We start from the raw sequence: 18,244 nt of genomic DNA on the forward strand, positions 1-18,244 counted from the left end.
GAACTTTTCTTTCCTCATCAAAGCAGAGTGAGGATTACATTTACCTCAATTAGCTTTAGCTATCTACCATTCCATGGATAGCCCAGGTTAGCAGTTCTCAAGTCCTTTCTGTGATGATTTGAGCAGCGTGAGGGTAATTTTCTCTGTGCTTTTACTCTTGAACAACCCATTTTTCTTTCTCCAGCCAGCAATCTTCTTGCCTGCACAGGCTGCTGGTGGTATTTATGACATTCTGGACAATTTGTATGAGGAATTGAAAATGCTTAACAGTAACAATCAAAGTATCACCTATAATTAACACTTCTGCTTCAGTTTAACAAGGGAAAGACAATTCCTAAAAGGAAGAAAAAACACCTAAATTTAAGATCCCATATAAAACGGGCAGTGTGTAACATAATGTTCTGCAACCCAGCTAGTTTTCTTGGCAGCTGAATAAAAATGTTTATTTCTAGCTTGGATATGTACAGAAAATGCTACCTGTGTTCTCTTACCTCAGCTTCCAGAGATTTTATTGCTAAGTTTACTGAAAGGTTAATGGACTCTGTTTCAGAACACAAATAAAATCCATGGACCGTTTTTTTTCAATATCTGTTTGCAGTTTTTGTGTTTTCTTAGAATATTCATTCTCTGTCAGGTCTGGTATATTAAATGTAAAATATCAATGTAGAAAAATACTTCTGGCATCTTCAAAACCTAATTTGTCTTGAGTTTGCATTGATAAATTTGAAACATTGTTTATCCCTCACTTCATTCACAAAACATTGCAATTGCTATTGTTCATTAAAACTAATAATTTTGATTTTCCCACTCTTACAGTTCAGTTTCACATTGCCCACTTATATGAAATCCAGGTAAGCTTTTAAGCTCATTTTCACAAATTGTGGTTGAGTTTCAAACTATGTGATGTGATCAGTCTGTGGAATTTGGATTGTAGATGCTTTAGTAATGTTAGACTAAAGTCTTGAAGCACTCAAGAAACTTGACTTTCTTTGGCTAAAATGAAAATATTTTTTGTGTGGAGTCTCATGCTATAAAATAGGATAGGTATCTTAATAAACATATATTTACTAATCTCCCATTTTGAGTGCAAAAAAAATTCACAAAATACAACTTTCAGGAAAATTCTTTTATGAGATTCTATTTATATATAAAAGGTTATATGTGGATTTTAGAAGGTGACATTTCTCAATTCATTTATATAAATTCATGTTGTTTCTCATATACACACACAGAATCAATCCCAACCAGTTGCCCATGTGCTTTTTAAGTATATTTGGTATATTTAACATGAAATTTTCAAATTTAAGTGCAATTTTAAAAGTTTTTAAATTTCAATTCAAATTGATGCATGTGGCATTAGCGATCTGTGGTCAACAGCAAATAAAGCTGTGTTACTAAATTCTTGATCAAATCCTACCACAGAACTTTTCAGGTGAATCTTTTGGGAAATTACAGAACACTCCCTGAGCTCCCAGAATATAAATAAATTGAAACCAAGTGGCTACTGGGACAGCTATGTCTGACTGGTAACATAATGTAGATGTTGTGCCCTTTTGCCACATTTATAGGTGTCATATGACTGAGGAAAGGATGTGACATGGAAACAAAACCTGTTGCAAATGAAATGGATGACAGACAAACTATATTTTCAGTCAGTTAGAAAGTAAGTGCTGTCTTTTGATGGCACAGTGAAAAATAGCCTGAAGTATTTCTATATAAATAATAGATATGAATCTGATAAACAGAGTATTTTTCTTTTGAGTTCTTTTGGTGCAAAGTTGTATGACAGGACAGAAATGTGCCATCCCAAAGCACCATTAATCCATAAGTTCATGGATTGTTGTGGTTCTTACTTGGCTGCCATCCAGATTGCATTCAGCACTTCAGTTCTGTTTTACTCCAGCCCATCAAAAGGAAGTTAAACACTCCAGGTCCCTGTGCCAGGTGTCCTGTGTAAGAGTGTGAGCAGTGGTAGCTGTGCTTTCTGACTGACAATTACAGGAACTTTGTTCTAATGCAAATCAGAGCAGAAAAGTTTCGGTGCATTCTGCTCCTAGGTTTGGTTTGTCTCACAGTTGTGCTTGGGAGAGGTATCTTGTTTCCTGGAATTTGCCACACTGATAGCCAAAAGAGTCCTGGCTTCATTCTGGGTGTTAGCTCTGACACAATTAGAGAGGTTTTGGAGACTGGGTGGTTGCTTGGTTTCTTTTACAGGACACAGTGAAACAGTTATTCTAACCCCTCCATATACTTGAAAATTATATACTCTCTTAATATTATGAAAAAGTTAATTAATTTCTTAATTAAGTACCACAATACTGCACTTTAAAAGATGGATTGCCAGACTCTGGACAAGAGACAAGCCTGGTGCTGATGAGAATTAGCAGTGGTTAATGTTAATGCTGGTTTCTAATATTTCACCTCTGGAAGTGAGATGTCTTGTATGGTGTCTAAAGAAAGATGCTGGGTTGGATTCTTCTCCACTTTTCCATTTCTAAGACCATTCATGATGCAGCCAAACATTAAGGACTTTGGAATTAGCCTAGAGGCATAAAGTTCTCCCCTGTGAGGGTGGTGCGGCCCTGGACAGGCTGCCAGAGCAGCTGTGGGTGCTCTGTCCCTGTCCCTGGGAGTGTCCAAGGCCAGCTCAGAGCTCTGAGCCACCTCATTTAGTGAAAGGTGTCCCTGCCATGGCAGGGCATTGGAATTAGATGATCTTTTAGGTGCTTTTCCAACCTAAACCATTCTGATTTGATGAAATAAAACCAAATGTAAACATGGGGACAGGTTTTGTTAGTGTTTTAAGGCATGTAGATAATCAGATTTCTAAAGGATAAATGCTACAACAAATAACAAAAGTAAAAAATAATCTAGGTCTGGAAAATGTGTTCTATTTTAAAAGGCCTTTCTAAAACCTCCTGAGCCTGTAAACATATTTTTTAATAAAGTGTGACTATTAGGCACTAATATTTACCTAATTTGACATCTGGATTGCTGCCTCCACTGTCATCCTCTACAGTGAACTTCTATTCATTTGCTCAACATTCATAGTCATAAACTACAAATTTTGTTCCCAATGCTAAATTTAAAATCTTTTCCTGATTGTTTTTCTTTTGCTGGACATGGATATTTTATTTATTTATATTATTTGTTTTCTTACCAGTTGTCTGCATTTCATGAACACCAATTAAAAATCTTTTCTACCAACTTCCCCTTGTTCCATTTGAAAGTATGTAATTGCTGCTTTAATTTTTCTTCCTGACTAGAATAAGGTTTTTAAATCACCAATTTGTCTTTTGTGATTTTGAGATTTCAAGAACTTGATAACATTTCTAAATTCTACTAGGTATTTAATTGTTTAGCTTTCTTCCCAGTTGTCCCTTCAAAACACCAATACTGATTACTGTGTTCTTCTTGCTTAAAACAAATGTAATTAAGCCACAGTCATTTGCATTTAGGTGGCCCCATTTATTTTAATGCACTCTTCATCTCTTTGCCAGAATGAAGTCTAATGTTGAATTACCTAAAAGCATATTTGTGGAAGAGGAGGCACAGAACAGTGGAACATTTAAAATACATTCATTTTTAAGCAACTGTTGTTAGGGAGTGCAAAGATAAATGCTGACATTATTACCAAATAATTCATCAAATAATTATTGACAATTCTTAACCTTTAATACACACAAAACAGCTCATACAGTTGACAAAAGTCAATAAAGACCCCCAGTCCTAACCTGAAAATGGGTTTCCTGTACCAACACCTGTTTGTGTAGGGGATTGAAAATTGAGTGTTTCTAGATCGTAGGCACACCTAAACTATACAGCAGATAATAAGATTTTCTACCTTCATTATGTAAGCATGAACCTTTTAATTCTATGTGTGGTGGGATTCTTACTAGGACACAAATATCTTGAAAGAGGCACTTGAGATATGCCAAAGGAAGGAAAGAGGCAAAATTATACCAGCCACCAATTACTGATGATCTTGGTTTTTTCCTGGGAGGAATTTGTGTGGGGTTTTCTCAGATGTAGATTCACATTCAAGTATTCCCCTTAAAAGCAGAATATTCACTATTGTAGTGTAATAAGGATAATGCATGTATGAGGAGTTGACAAAATTTTAATAATTTGCAAATTTCCCTCAATTCTTTTAAGTAGACAATTTCTATTAAATACTATATTTGTAGAAGTTTTTCTCTTACCATATATACACGTCACTCATTAAAGCTTTCATATGCACTGTATGCAAAAAAAAAATTCTAGAATTTTTTGTCAATGTGTTTGTGTGCTGTCAGTGCTGTGAAATCGTTGCTATTGGTGATCTGTTGTAAGCTCTATGATTAATCCATTTACTTTTTTCCTTTTGCAGAGAAAGTATCACTCTGCAAAGGAAGCTTATGAACAGCTTTTGCAGATCGAAAACCTTCCTGCACAAGTAAAAGCAACTGTCTTACAGCAGTTAGGTATGTAAAATTAACTTTTATTTTCCTCTGTGTTTCGTTTTTGCCATCTTTGCCTTCAGCAGTGTTTTTTAAGGCTCCTTTTCCAAAGAGAGTCTTAGACACACTGCACATGGTATGTGAGATTTTCACCAAATAGAACATGTAGAGGTAGATAATCAAGTAAATAAGAGAGGAGGAAAGTATTTTGATTAAACTTACAAAATTAAAAAGCTCTTGCGTGTTAGATTTTGGGCAGTGAGGGTGGTTTTTCACAGAAAGGGCAGCAGTTGGAATTCTGTGTTCTCTGTTCTGCCTCTGCTAACATCCCTTGAAAAAACCTAAATACTGTGTCAGACTAGACGAACATGGCAACTGAAAAATTTACCTTTTCTTTCACTATAATTATACTGTGTAATGAAAACCAGCTTCTGTAACTAAAAGGTTTATCATCAGGTGCCATTAAAAAAAACACATAAAAAGTGAAAAGGAATTTTTTTTTAATTGTCGTATTCTGTGTTTATAGGAAGCTGATAAACAATTTTTAGCCAAGAATTTCTAAAAAGTTAATAGAATAAAATGCTTTTATCCTCTATACGACATAAAAATATTTCCAGAATATTTTGTTAAAATTGTTCAACCCAGTACAGAACTCCTTCATTCACCTTCTCCATGTTCTTCATCCAATTTATTATTCTAAATATTAATTTAGCCTGCTTATGCCCATTTTTATTTTTTTTCCCTCTTCGCATAGTGGTCATTTAACTGGAATTTGTAACTGGCATTAAGTTATGGCCACAGAGCTTTCTTTCTCTGTGGTGCAGGTTGTGTATGGATTTGGAGTGGGATAATTTGTGCTCTGTGACAGAATGTTAAAATCAGTGGGCTAATTTTGAGTCATCTCTGTGAAATCACAAGTGAAACTGCTGGAGGAGTTTGCTGCAGGACTCTGGCTGTTGCTCTTTTTGCTGTTACAGGACAGTGTTGCTTACATCTCAGTAAGCCCTTTGAATTTTATTTTTTTTAGCTTGGTATTATGTCAGCTAGTATAAATTGTCAGCAGTTTCATCCAGAAAGGCTGTGCATCTGATCAGTGGAAGACAGGCTTCTCAAAAGAGCTGACCAGCTCTTTTTCATCTCTGTTTGATGTATGTTGCCACAATGGAAGCAAAGGCACATGGTTGTATTCATAAAATCCTGCCACAGGTCTCTGTGCTAGCAGTAAGAGCAGTGACTTTGAGAATTGTCTGCTGTCTGAAAACTGGATTAACTCTCTTTATTCAGTCAGCATAGGTCACCCAGTTTTGTTGTGTGGGTAGCTTCTATGTGGAGAAAGGGATAGAGTGGTCTTAACTGGACCATTGAAGGAATAATGCCTTTTCCTTTGCTCTGCTCTGTTAGCATGGTATTTATCAGAGTCTGGTGTTTATCACAGATTTAGTCTTTAGCAGCTGGTTATAAAAACACCTCCTCAGGAAGCACAGTCTGGGTGGTGCACTGCTGCTTAGAAAATATAATAGAGAATACCTGCCATCTGCCAGAATGCTACTTGCAAAACCCAGTCAAAACATATTTGTATTTGTATATTGAACTCTTTTTTTTTTTTTCACTTTGACAGAAAAAATCAGTTTGAAAATAGCTTTTGTTTATTTTCCTTCACTAGTTAATGTTTGTTGAGCCAGATTGGAATTTAGGCAAGTTCAGAGAGAATTACTTGTCTTGTGAGAGAATTACTGAAATCTTTGCTCTGGTTGCTGGCTTCCTAATCTGTGAGTGTGGAGGAGAGCCCTGTGATTGCCAGATAAACACATACCCAGTTGAGCTGATGAGTGCTGACTAGTTCAGGTAGACATCACAGTAAGATCTTCCTTCTTGCTCTTTGCTGTTCCATTTGCTTTCCAGACAACAATTCTTTTCATCACTTTGCCCAAAATGATATTAAATTAATGAGACTGAAGATCAAATCTGTCCCAGTATTCCTTCCTGAGTTGTATTCAGTTGTTGGATAAGGAAGAGTGTAAGAACAACATAAACTGCTTGGAGTTCTCAAGTGCAGTCCCAATTATTTTTGGCTGGGGGAATTCCTAGATGGTGTCTCTGAAATTGGATGAGGCATGTGAGGTGCTGAAATTAAGAAGAATTTAATGTCTCCAGAGACACACACATTTACTAAAGAAAAAGTGGTTGCCACAAGTTCAGTGTGAGAATGATTGATAAGCATGAAAAAAAAAGACTCATGAGCTAGGCTAGCACATCAGAGGGATTTTTTTTCCAAATCTGTTCCAAATGAGATTACAAAGACCTGCAAAAGAGCATGGAGCATATGTGATGTGTGGACAAGGTCTGTGGTTTGGTTTATCATATTAAAAATGTCCCAGCAGTGGAAAAGTAGTCAGTTTTGCTGGTTGAGAGTTGGAGATAGGTCTTGCAAATGGGAAACTGCACAGCTTAGGGGTTTTCCATCACCTTCTTTATGTACATTCTTCATTTTATGCTTAAGAACAGATCCAGTTTCCCCTGCCTGTGTTATTCTAGTGGAAAACTTTTGTTTGCTCTCCCTTTCTTGCTTTCTGCCTTTTTCAACTCCCTGTGCAGGAAGATAAAATTGGGAAGCAGCCTTGTTTCAGCAGAGAAGCCAGATAGGGATTGCTGGTTCTCATTTCTGTCTTCTAGAAATAGACTTGTTCTTTTTTATCAGTGAACCTCAGTAAAGATCTCACAAAGATACAACATGTTATCTTTCAATCCAGCAAGGTTCTGATGAAACAGAAAATAGGCACACAACATTTCTAAAGATAAAGGAAATTGTTTAATGTCTTTTTTACCATTGTTCATAATTCCTTTACTATTGTCTTTATCTCAAGCTTTGTCTGGAACAGCACCTGGTACATAAATCCTTAATGTACAGTTACTCAGGTGAATTCCAATAACTAACCTCAGAGAAGCCTTTTTTTCCTTAAAGCGTGAGTATTTTCTGTATGCTGAAGAACTTCAGAGGCTTAGGATTTGAATCAAAATCATAGCTTGTTTATTAATTTAATGACACAAAGTTGTGTTATGTGACTGCAAAAATCACTGGGTATTTTTATTCCCCTCTCCCCCCGACTGGTAGATTTTTTACTTGATTGATTTTCAGTCAAGACAAAACACTTTTTTCAGCACGGTAACCACTTGACTCCTTACCTGGCATTTCTTGCAGTCCATGAAATATTTGAACTTGTGCTTGTGACCATAATTTTCAGGTGATATTTCTGAGACCACCTCAGGCAAATGTTCAGTAGCTGTGATTTTGTTTTTGACTGTCTTTGTTAAAGTTTGGAAGTTTGCATTCCATTTGCGGAAGGGTGGTGTCTGTTAACAAATATGAGCCCACGGAATGAAAAAATGAGCTGTATCAAACAGGTAGAATAAAAATCATAAAGGAAAGTGTAATTACAGAGAGTGAGGTGAACTTGCAAATACCCATCAGCTCCTTCTCAGTCTTGCCTGTTTGTGCAGTTAGACTTCATCAAAAAGCACAAATTTAGGGTGCTGAATGTTTAGCTCTCAGAAGTTTAAAATGGACAGGCAGTGCAGGTGTGTGCTCAACTCTGTCATTAACCAGAACTTTATACAAAGTTTATGGAATTGGTGTCATAGCGTTCCCCAAGGAGCTGTTTATGGGTGTGACAGGGACAGTCTTCTGTCACATCTTACATTTTACAGTATTTTCTGAAAAGCAGTGGCTTGTTAAGACAAATACATGGCTATTGAGCAAACAGCAAGACATTGCTGAGCCCTGTGGTATGCAGTGATTTCAGCAAGTCAGCTGCTGGCCACCAAAGATTTCCTTGTTTGTACTCATTGTATGAACAGCAGTGAGGTGGTTTTGTGGCTGCTTGAAGGAATTCCATCTGAGCTTGGAGGCAGATGAGGAGCAGCTGGAGAAAGGTGATGAAGGTGCTTTGTTTGAAGTGGAAACCAAGCCTTGCATCAGTGCTAGAGCAGAAATGCATTTTAATAGCATGTAAAATATTATTGGGGAGGATGGGTTGTAGGAGGCCTTTAAAGTGGGGATGAATAATTTGTCTAATGTAATGAAAGAAGAAAAGGCATTTGAAAGAATATGACGTGTGTGGTTAGATTAATTTGTTATGTAGATGAGAGGTGATGGCATTTGTCAAGGTGAATGGAAAATACATTGTATTCATGAGGAGGAAATGACAATGTAAGAAAGATTCAAGTGGAGATGCAAAAATTCTTAGTCCAAATGCAGATATGGGACAAACACAAGGATTTAGAAGAAAAAGAGTAAACAAGATAATATGAAGATAATATGCGTTTTTTATATATATATGTGTGTGTGTGTGTACATATATATATATACATATATGTATATATATATGTATACATATATATATGTATAAAAACCGTAACTGCTATGTGTTACAGAGAGAATGGTGGCATTTTTCACAATGTCAGGGAAGGTATCTGTGTTCAGAAGAGGAAAGACATTAATATTCACTTTTTTAGTAGAAGATTGAGCAGTTCATAATTGTGCTCCTTATCTCTTAGAAAATTATTTAAACCCAAAAAAGTGCTTTAAAACTACATGAAAGTAATTTTAACTTTGAGTCTTTTTTGTCTTTGTAATTTTAGTATAGAACTTTAAAAGTTATTAAAACTTTGTCATGTATGTATAAGTGGCTTTATTGCTTGATATTCTTATTTTTAAAGAGACACCAATGCTACAAATTCCTGCTGTGCCAGAGTGTTCAATGGTCTTGGAAAATTTCATTTCTCCCATTTGTGGATTGTTTTTGTAGGCTGGATGCATCACACCGTGGATCAGCTTGGAGACAAGGCAACCAAGGAAAGCTATGCTATACAGTATCTCCAGAAATCTCTAGAAGCAGATCCAAATTCTGGTCAATCCTGGTATTTCCTTGGAAGGTGAGAAAAGACTTTATAGACATTTTAACTATATTAGTAAAGTTTTTCTGAGGATACTCGTTATTGTGAGTATTTTATATTGTTTTTCTTCTTAATCCTGTCAGAGGAAAAATGAAGGGAAAGTATGTATATATCTACTGAAATCTTGAGTTTTCTGGGACGTGTGTGAAAAGACAAGGTGCTAACATACTTGGGATGAACAAAGATTAGAAGTTGAAATGAAGTATGTTACTCAAGTGGCTCTGCTTTTTTGTAGTTATTATTCAGTCTACACATTTACAGTAATCTGAATATATCCAGCCTGCTTTTACCTGTTTTTCTCCCTATTTTTTTGTAAATCCTCTCTGACTGTTGTTAGTTTTCTTCATACATTTTTCATAATTCTTTCTCCTTTTATTTTCTCAGAATCTCCCTCCTAATCTCAGTTTTTGCACTGAAATACAAATATTTTCCTAGGCAGACATCCATTTTTAAAGGGCATGCATGGCAATGTATGGCTCAGACTGATCCATTCTAGTGTCTATTTAAGTGTTCAATTAATTTTGTAACCTTTGATAGTATTTTTTTACTTGAAAAATAACATTCCCAGATGTAAATAATACAAATTTGTTGAGTTTTTCTGGTCTGCTTTTTAAGAACATTGAGTACTTCACTTAAGCCAGCAGTAACTATTGAAATACTCAGGTTTTGGAGAAAGCTTTGAGGGCAATTCAAGTCCATATGTGAACACATCCGTTCTGCGTTCTGTTGAGGAATACATTTTAAAAAAATGAGGCAAAAATAAAATGAATATCCTAACCTCAGTTTCTTCCAGCTGACTTTCTTGGGGATTCTGGTCACATACAGCTGGAACCCATTTTTGATTTTGTCATGCTCATAATATTTCTCCAGCTGTTCCTGTAAGACAGGGATCTGCAGCCAGCACTGAGTGCGTGGGGCAGAGGGGCAGGGCAGGTGTGGAGGGAAAAGGGAAAATGAGCCAGGGATAATCCTGTGCATCTTCCACTGGGCTAAAATCCTGTTTTTTCTTCAGTAGTCCCATTCCAGGTGACTTGAGCAAGTTGAGTTTTCAGGCAGAATGGAGCTGGAGTTCCTCCACACGTGCAGCTGCTGTGCTCTGCTCTCAGTGGTCAGTGACCCTGCAGACAAGGGGGACAATTCAGGAAATAGGGTGAAAAAGTCAGTGGGAGTATTTGTTTCTTTGCAGGGAGGACTAGACCAAAAATGTTTCTGTGCCCCATTTCTCCAGTCCATTCTCTGGCAGAAGAGCAGGAGGGTTATGGGGTTGTGCATTCACTCTTTTTCCCCTCCTCGTGTATTCCCTTGTGCTGTTCCTTCCTCTGCTGGTTGTCCAAACCAGATAGCAAGTTGGTCAAAGCTGTCTTTTATCTTTGTCTCCCACTGGAAAAACTCCATCTGCCAAAGTTTTGTGGGGGCCTAATGTTAATGCTACTCTAATGAGAGGCTTTGTGTGTGTGATACCCAGGCAGAGTGAAACGTGTCTGTTGGACATTGGGTTAGATTGACATTAAAACATTCTCCTGAAACACTGTATTCAGACTTAATGGAATGGATTTTAGGCAAAGTAATGCTATGTTTTATTGTTTTCATTTCCTAGTGTGCCTCAAAAATACTTGAAAGAATGTAGCATGTTTGACAGACCTTTGCCTGTACTGTTCTGCTTGTTTTTTATTATTTACTAGAATAAATTTTCTATTATTATTTATATATTTTGAGAGTTGTCAGTTTCTTTTCCAACAGGGAAAATTGTTACAAACAATACGGGACAGAGTTATTGTTGATTAAACTAGTAAATATATATATATATGGATATTTGGATTTGGCTTTATTTGGAGCTTTTAATTGTAGAAGTGTAGGTATTGCTCTATGCGGTATAACTGTAGTTCTCTCTAATGCCAGAATATCTTTGAATTTGTACATGGGGAATTAAAGTAAGACATATAAAAAAACACAGAATCACACAACCTTTTACAAAATTTGATGCTCTCTATATGCAGTACAAGTAACTGGTTTGTTCATTACTTAAATATGATTGAGATGCAAGAAATGCACATAAAAATCCTCTCAAGCAGTCAGGGACCATCCTGGTTGAGTTGGTCAGAATTAGCTCTCAATAATTCTGTTTTGTAGAACATTAAGTTTTATAACGATTTGTTTGATGAAATAGGTAACTTAATTGTTTCACTGTAATGCTATCTGTAGATAAATAGTGTTTTTATTGACTGATAAGGTATCACCAGTGAAAGAAATGCAAGTCTATCAAATGTGGGATGACTGTTTTCCTTACAAATGTAGTAATCCAGGGTTTAAGTAGATTTGGGGGGGCTTAAATAAATAATTAGTAATACATGTTGAGATGTTGGAGTTTGCTTGTGCCTGGCATTCAGAAACAGCAAATGTTGAGTGTGTATTTGCATGACTTAGCATTTATCAGATCAGTCTTGGTAAGCCATGCTCTCAGTGATTACCTTCTATAAATACTACCAAAGCTCTTTCTTTTTTTCTCCCAGGTGCTATTCAAGTATTGGGAAAGTTCAGGATGCCTTTATATCTTATAGGCAATCTATTGATAAATCAGAAGCAAGTGCAGATACATGGTGTTCAATAGGGTAAGAATGATACAGATAATACAATTATATAATTCCATGCTAATATATATAAAGAATATCAGCTTTTTTGTGAACTCAGAGGGACTGTAAAGTCTTTTTTATTTACACACCCATGTTGTCAGACTTGTCTGATTTAAAGTTTAAATAATGAATTAATATTTGCTTTCTCAGTGTTTTAAAATGCTGAAAATGTTACATACAATGTTAAAATTTTATATATTTCTTCTTATAACTGGGGTTTATATAATGCCAACATTTATTAAGGGGTTGGGGAGGGATGTGTATATTTGAGTTTCCTGTGTCTTGACTTTGTTATTAATTCTCCACTTCACTAATCTTTCTATTCAGTGTGCTGTACCAACAGCAAAATCAGCCTATGGATGCTTTACAGGCCTATATCTGTGCTGTACAATTGGACCATGGCCATGCTGCAGCCTGGATGGACCTAGGCACACTCTATGAGTCCTGCAACCAGCCTCAGGATGCCATTAAATGCTACTTAAATGCAACTAGGAGCAAAAATTGTAGTAATACCTCTGCACTTGCAGCACGGATAAAGTATTTACAGGTAAAACGAATGTTTTAAGCAGGGTTGAAATGTTCTTCAAACACACAGCACAGGGGAGGGGAGAAGTCACACACTTGGAGTTTAACTTGCAGTTGTTTGTGGTGTGTTTAACCTGTTTTCATGTGTACTGTAAGCATATCATAGCCTGTAATATTTTATTTCTTCATTTTTAAGTGGAACTTAATTCCTTATAAACCCTATTTTGCACATTTAATCAAAGCATACTGTTTTACATCATTTTGCTTTTTTCTTTGTATTTGTCTACATTTTTAAGTTCTCATAACATATAGTGAGAGTACACACCACACTATCTTTCACTCTTGTTTGCAATTTCAGAAAAAAGGAATTATGAGACCTCTGAATCCAGAGCTCATCTTTGTTCTGATTCTCACAAAGGTTTATATTCTGGTTACCCTCTTTATACCTAGCACCTTTCTAAACCCCAAAATTTTAAATCTGTCCTCTCTTTAAGACATAATTAGCTACAGCATTTAGGAAGATTTCATGGACTTGCTCTTACTAAAGTAGGCTTGTGTTAAATTTGCTTTTTACATAATTTTTCCTAGGCTCAGTTGTGTAACCTTCCACAAGGTAGTCTACAGAATAAAACTAAATTACTTCCTAGTATTGAGGAGGCATGGAGCCTACCAATCCCCGCAGAGCTTACCTCCAGGCAGGGTGCCATGAACACAGCACAGCAGGTGAGAAGTTGGGTTATGTTCTGCAGGTGCCCAGCTTTAAGGGTTCTTTACAATCTGTAGTGGTCAAGCTTATTTTATTGAGCACAGGATTGGCTTTTATTAAAAGAAGCCTTTGATTTATTTGCAGAGGGATATTAGATCAAGGAGCTCCCGATAATGTGGGAGAAGTATGGGGGTACCAATTTAGAACCTTTGTGGATTTTCATGATTTTAAAAGATTTCATCTTAAATAGAAATGCTGCAGTGGTTTAATAATCCCATGAAAGGTACACATTCCTCCATTGATGACCATATGGAAACTGATTTTTCAGTTATTGAGATCAGCTTCAGAATATCTACTCGGCCCTTTTAATGTATGTGGGCTGTTAAAATTATAAAATTGAAAGGAAAGCATTAAGAATATATAGAACCATATTTTTGTCTTCCTTCTGTGATTCTTAGGCTTGTAAACCTCATCATCCAAATACTGAACCTGTACTAGGCCTCACTCAAACACCAATTTCACAGCAATCCTTGCCACTACACATGATTCCTTCTAGCCAAGTAGATGACCTGACCAGTCCTGCCAAGAGGAAAAGAACATCTAGTCCAACAAAGGTATATATTCTGATGAACTAGAGCCCCCTACCAAAATTATATGGAAAATATGCATTGAAATGATACAGCATGCACCTTTTGTGCTGTAAATTTTAATCCTTTGGCATCAAGGTGGGGAATGTTTTCAGAAATTTTAAAAAACATTTTTCAGTGGTGTGTTTAATCAGATTCCAGTTTAGGCAGGAGGTGCATAAGGGCAGTGCACATTGGTGGCACTATACTGCAGTTGTAGTTGTGTCAGTGAAGAAGTAGAGTTGTAGTCTGATGATTGAGAGGGAGACAATCATGTCATCCTGTCTATTGCCTTTGCTTATATTTAGAATTCAAGTGTTTCATCATCATGTAATAGTGTTACAGTAGATAAAGTATTCAGTTTTAAAAGTAGCATACATTTAAGTTAATTGCATAATTTGATTTGCTTGTTTCTCCTTATGGTATTAGGTATCATTATCTTTTTCCTGAGACTACTCTGATACTGTTGGGAATGGTAGAATGAGACTTGGTTATTTTAGTACATTCTTACTATTATATATTTTTATATTATTCTTGAAACAATTACTAGTTCTTTCATAAATAGGATAAAATCTAGATAGTAAAAGAAATTATGTTGGCCCTTTGATAGTCACACATTTTAATGTAACATTTTCTCTCAGAATACTTCAGATGTTTGGAGCAGTGGCCATACAGTGTCACATCCTCCTGTACAGCAACAAATTCATTCTTGGTGCTTGACACCACAGAAATTACAGGTATGTATGGGAGATCTTCAGAAGCTCTGTTAAATACTTTGTTTCTTTCTTTCTTTCTTCCTTTGAAGAAAATGAACTTGGGACATGTTCTGGTGTCACATTCTTGAAATTCACTGTAAAATACTTCCCAGGGTATAGTTCAAGTTCTAATATTTGTGGCCTCTCTATGTGAGATAAGTTCTAGTAGTAAACTAAATGATCTCCAGCAGAAGCTGAACACTTACATTGTATGAATTCTATAATTTATAAAGTACCTACAGTAACTCTTTTTTCTTATGATGTTTTAAAGACAGATGTGCAAATTGTCAGACCTGTGTGCAAAGTGAGTTTTGTGCCTTGCTGTAGTGTGGGTGATATTGAAAGAGGTGTGGAAGTATTGTTGTAATATCATCCTTTCCTCTGAGGTTGCTTCTTATATCAAATTGCATAAGCAAATAAGCACATTCTATGAAATTATTACTCAAATGAAATCTGCTGCTGCTTTTCTGTATTATATGTCACCTAATACAATTATATGAAATGCTAGATTTTAGTTTGGAAATCTTATTTTGGGTGGTTTTTGTCAGGAAATTGTGTTGTCACTTCATTAAGGCATGCAGTGAGTTCAGCAAGAATTCCATGTATTAAAAATCAGGCCCTGCTGGAAAATTTTACCCATGCATTGCACATGCTTTGGATGCAAAGAGAAATAGAAGGGAGCACAGTGCAGAGGCAGAAAGCATTCTCATTAACTGAGCAATGTTCCCCTCAATTCCAATATAGTTCTTCAGCTGTTTCTCTGTCTGAACAATATTAGCTTTATTATACTGTATCATTTTCCCTCCCTCCTTCTCCTGCCTCCCCACCCCTTTGGTTCTTCCTCAGTCATTCTCTTTCTCTCATTATTTCATTTTCGTTATTTTTCTCTGCTTATTTTGTCATTATTTCTCTCTGCTTATTTTATATTTGACTACTTTTTTCCCCTTTCAATCTCACCTTTTTGCAGATCCAACTTCCTTCTTTAAGCAGAACCTCAGTAGGCCTCTCTTGAGTACAGTAGGCTGGATGTGCTGGCAATAGCCTGACAGGGTTCCAGCACATGTAAAAAGGAAAGCCAGAAATGTACGATGCAAGAGGAGAGTGAATAAAAAAGCCTTTATTGCATCTTCAAAGTTGGCCTTTCAAAATTGGCAATTCAAGGGCTGGATGGATATTGCGTGTTACATATACATGCATAAATGTGTGTGTGTGTATATATATTTATATATTATTTATTGCACTCCCCTCCAGAGGGAATTCAGAATGGAAGGTACTGTTAATGCAGGGATTTTGGCATGAACCATCTTCATCTGCTTTTTAAGTCACACCACTTAGCAGCAGCAGACTTACTGGTAGAATGTTGCAGAGTGCTGAGTGTTTTTAAATAAGTAAAGACATCAAAAATTTTGGTAATAAGATCTCTAAACTTATCAGTTGCAAACAAGATCAATATGATAACTTAAGATGTTGCTCTTGCTAATTAAATCATACAATTTTCTGGGGGTTTTTTTTATTATTTTCAGGAGAAGTTTTCATGTGTGCCTATAGGTTTAATTCACTTTGTGATGAACAGTATTAATAAAAGAATAACACAATACAAAAAGGTGTTAAAATGCACATAATTATGATAAGAATTCTATATAATCATACTTGAATGTAGTTTTCTTTTATGGTACCAGCAGACTCAATTTTAGTGTGGCAGTAATAATTATACACTCAAATAATTTACAGAGTCTCTTTAATTTTAGTAAATTGTGATAGGATTTGTTTGCAAGGGAGAGTCTTGAAAAATTTTTGAGTCTGTAACAGAAATGTAGATTATTTTCAGCTTTTTAAGTCTTACCTTCATGGATACTTTTTAGCATTTAATGCAAGAAAGTTATTAAAAAGCCCATGCAATTTTAATGATTATAAACCACACTGCTGTTTTTTTAGCACTTGGAACAGCTGCGTGCAAACCGAAATAATCTAAATCCAGCACAGAAACTTATGCTGGAACAGCTGGAGAGTCAGTTTGTCTTGATGCAGCAACACCAGCAGGTGAGAACAAAAATATTTTTCTTACATTCAACACTTTTGTCAGTAATGGAGACTGTTGTGTTTCTAGAATTCTAAAGAATTTCTGCTGTACAGAGTTGTCATGCCCTTTGCTGTGTTATGGTAATTTTTTTTTGGATAAAGGATAGTTGTGGATTAGTGGTTGAAACATAATGAGTTTAGATGTGTTTTATTATAGGGCAGCTGGTTAATGTAAAAGTTTTCAAAGTAACATGAGTGGACATATCTAAAAGCAGTTCTGCTTGAAAACACTTGGCTGTAGTAACAGCTTTTCTCTCGTCCTGTCATTGTTCACTTCTCTCTCCCTCTCTGCCCAGAATCAGCAGTAAAACATTCAGACTGAATGGCCAAGAAAAAATTGTACTGATAGTTTTATTTAACATTTACTCAGCATTTTTATGAGCCTGACAGTTCTCAAAAGCAGCTGTAAAGATCTTAAAATGAGGACAAAATTAGAACTGACCAGTGCAGTAAAATACACAAACCTTGTACGACCCTTCCTTTCTCAGTTCCACAGCCAACCTTGTTGTGCTTTGTTCATGTTCATCTAGATGAGACAAACAGGAGTTGCACAGGTACGATCTACTGGAATTCCTAACGGGCCAACAGCTGATTCATCACTGCCTACAAACTCTGTCTCTGGCCAGCAGCCTCAGGTTGCTCTGACCAGAGTGCCTAACGTCGCTCAGCGTGGAATCCGTCCCGCCTGCCCCGGGCAGCCTCTGGCTAATGGACCCTTTCCAGCAGGCCCCGTTCCCTGCAGCACAGCAAGAACGCTGGGTAGTACAGACACTATTTTGATAGGCAATAATCACATAACAGAAAGTGGAAGTAATGGAAACGTGCCTTACCTGCAGCGAAACGCACTCTCTCTACCTCATAACCGCACAAACCTGACCAGCAGCGCAGAGGAGCCGTGGAAAAACCAACTATCCAACTCCACTCAGGTACAGCTTCACTTTGCTCCTGGGGTGCACTCAGCAGCCTTCCTGGGCAGCTCACTGCTGGAGGGCTCTCATTTGTAAAAGCACTTTTTCCCTAGAGTTGATGGCATAGAGTCAAATAAAACAGAGGTTAAAGCTGCACGCCACTATATCTATCTATATATATCTATATCTATAGCTATATAAATTTTTTTAACTATATATATATAAAGTAAAAAAGTATATTTACTTTTTATACTTTATATATATATATATATATATATACTTTTTTACTTTATAGGTATATAAAGTAAAAAAGTATATATTTACTTTTTATACTTTATATATATGCATATGTATACATATATATGTATATACATGCATATATATATTCTACATATATATATATATATATCGTACTAAATCTTTGTGTTAAGTGAACTCCTTTCAGGATGAAGGAAATTATCAAAAAGAATTTTATATCTCTATATATAGCTATATATCTATATATAGATATATAGCTATATAGATATTTAGATATATATGGTTTATATATATCCTTCAGGATAAAGGAAATGATCATAAATAATTTTTTTTACATATACATATATATACTTTACATATGCTAA

The 18,244-nt window shown here is 36.0% G+C and overlaps 1 protein-coding gene across 8 annotated transcripts in view; it reads left to right on the top strand.

Annotated features, from left to right (window-relative positions):
• Window positions 1–18,244, top strand: part of KDM6A (lysine demethylase 6A) — a 153,187-nt gene that overhangs the window by 95,837 nt on the left and 39,106 nt on the right. For 5 of the 8 annotated variants that reach the window (XR_009417893.1, XM_059466788.1, XM_059466789.1 and 2 more), the window contains exons 8-17: window positions 817–851; window positions 4,370–4,463; window positions 9,245–9,371; window positions 11,903–12,001; window positions 12,350–12,569; window positions 13,136–13,270; window positions 13,712–13,867; window positions 14,521–14,616; window positions 16,570–16,674; window positions 17,244–17,639. Coding sequence is in view for 6 of the 8 variants with exons in the window: in XM_059466788.1 (XP_059322771.1) it covers window positions 817–851; window positions 4,370–4,463; window positions 9,245–9,371; window positions 11,903–12,001; window positions 12,350–12,569; window positions 13,136–13,270; window positions 13,712–13,867; window positions 14,521–14,616; window positions 16,570–16,674; window positions 17,244–17,639 (1,463 nt within the window). In the remaining 2 variants the exon portion in view is untranslated. The remainder of the gene's footprint in view (window positions 1–816; window positions 852–4,369; window positions 4,464–9,244; window positions 9,372–11,902; window positions 12,002–12,349; window positions 12,570–13,135; window positions 13,271–13,711; window positions 13,868–14,520; window positions 14,617–16,569; window positions 16,675–17,243; window positions 17,640–18,244) is intronic. The other 3 variants (XR_009417894.1, XM_059466790.1, XM_059466791.1) reach the window with 2 other exon arrangements.

This window comes from Ammospiza nelsoni, chromosome 2 (genome assembly GCF_027579445.1).
Source record: "Ammospiza nelsoni isolate bAmmNel1 chromosome 2, bAmmNel1.pri, whole genome shotgun sequence".
NCBI classification, from domain to species: Eukaryota; Metazoa; Chordata; class Aves; order Passeriformes; family Passerellidae; genus Ammospiza; species Ammospiza nelsoni.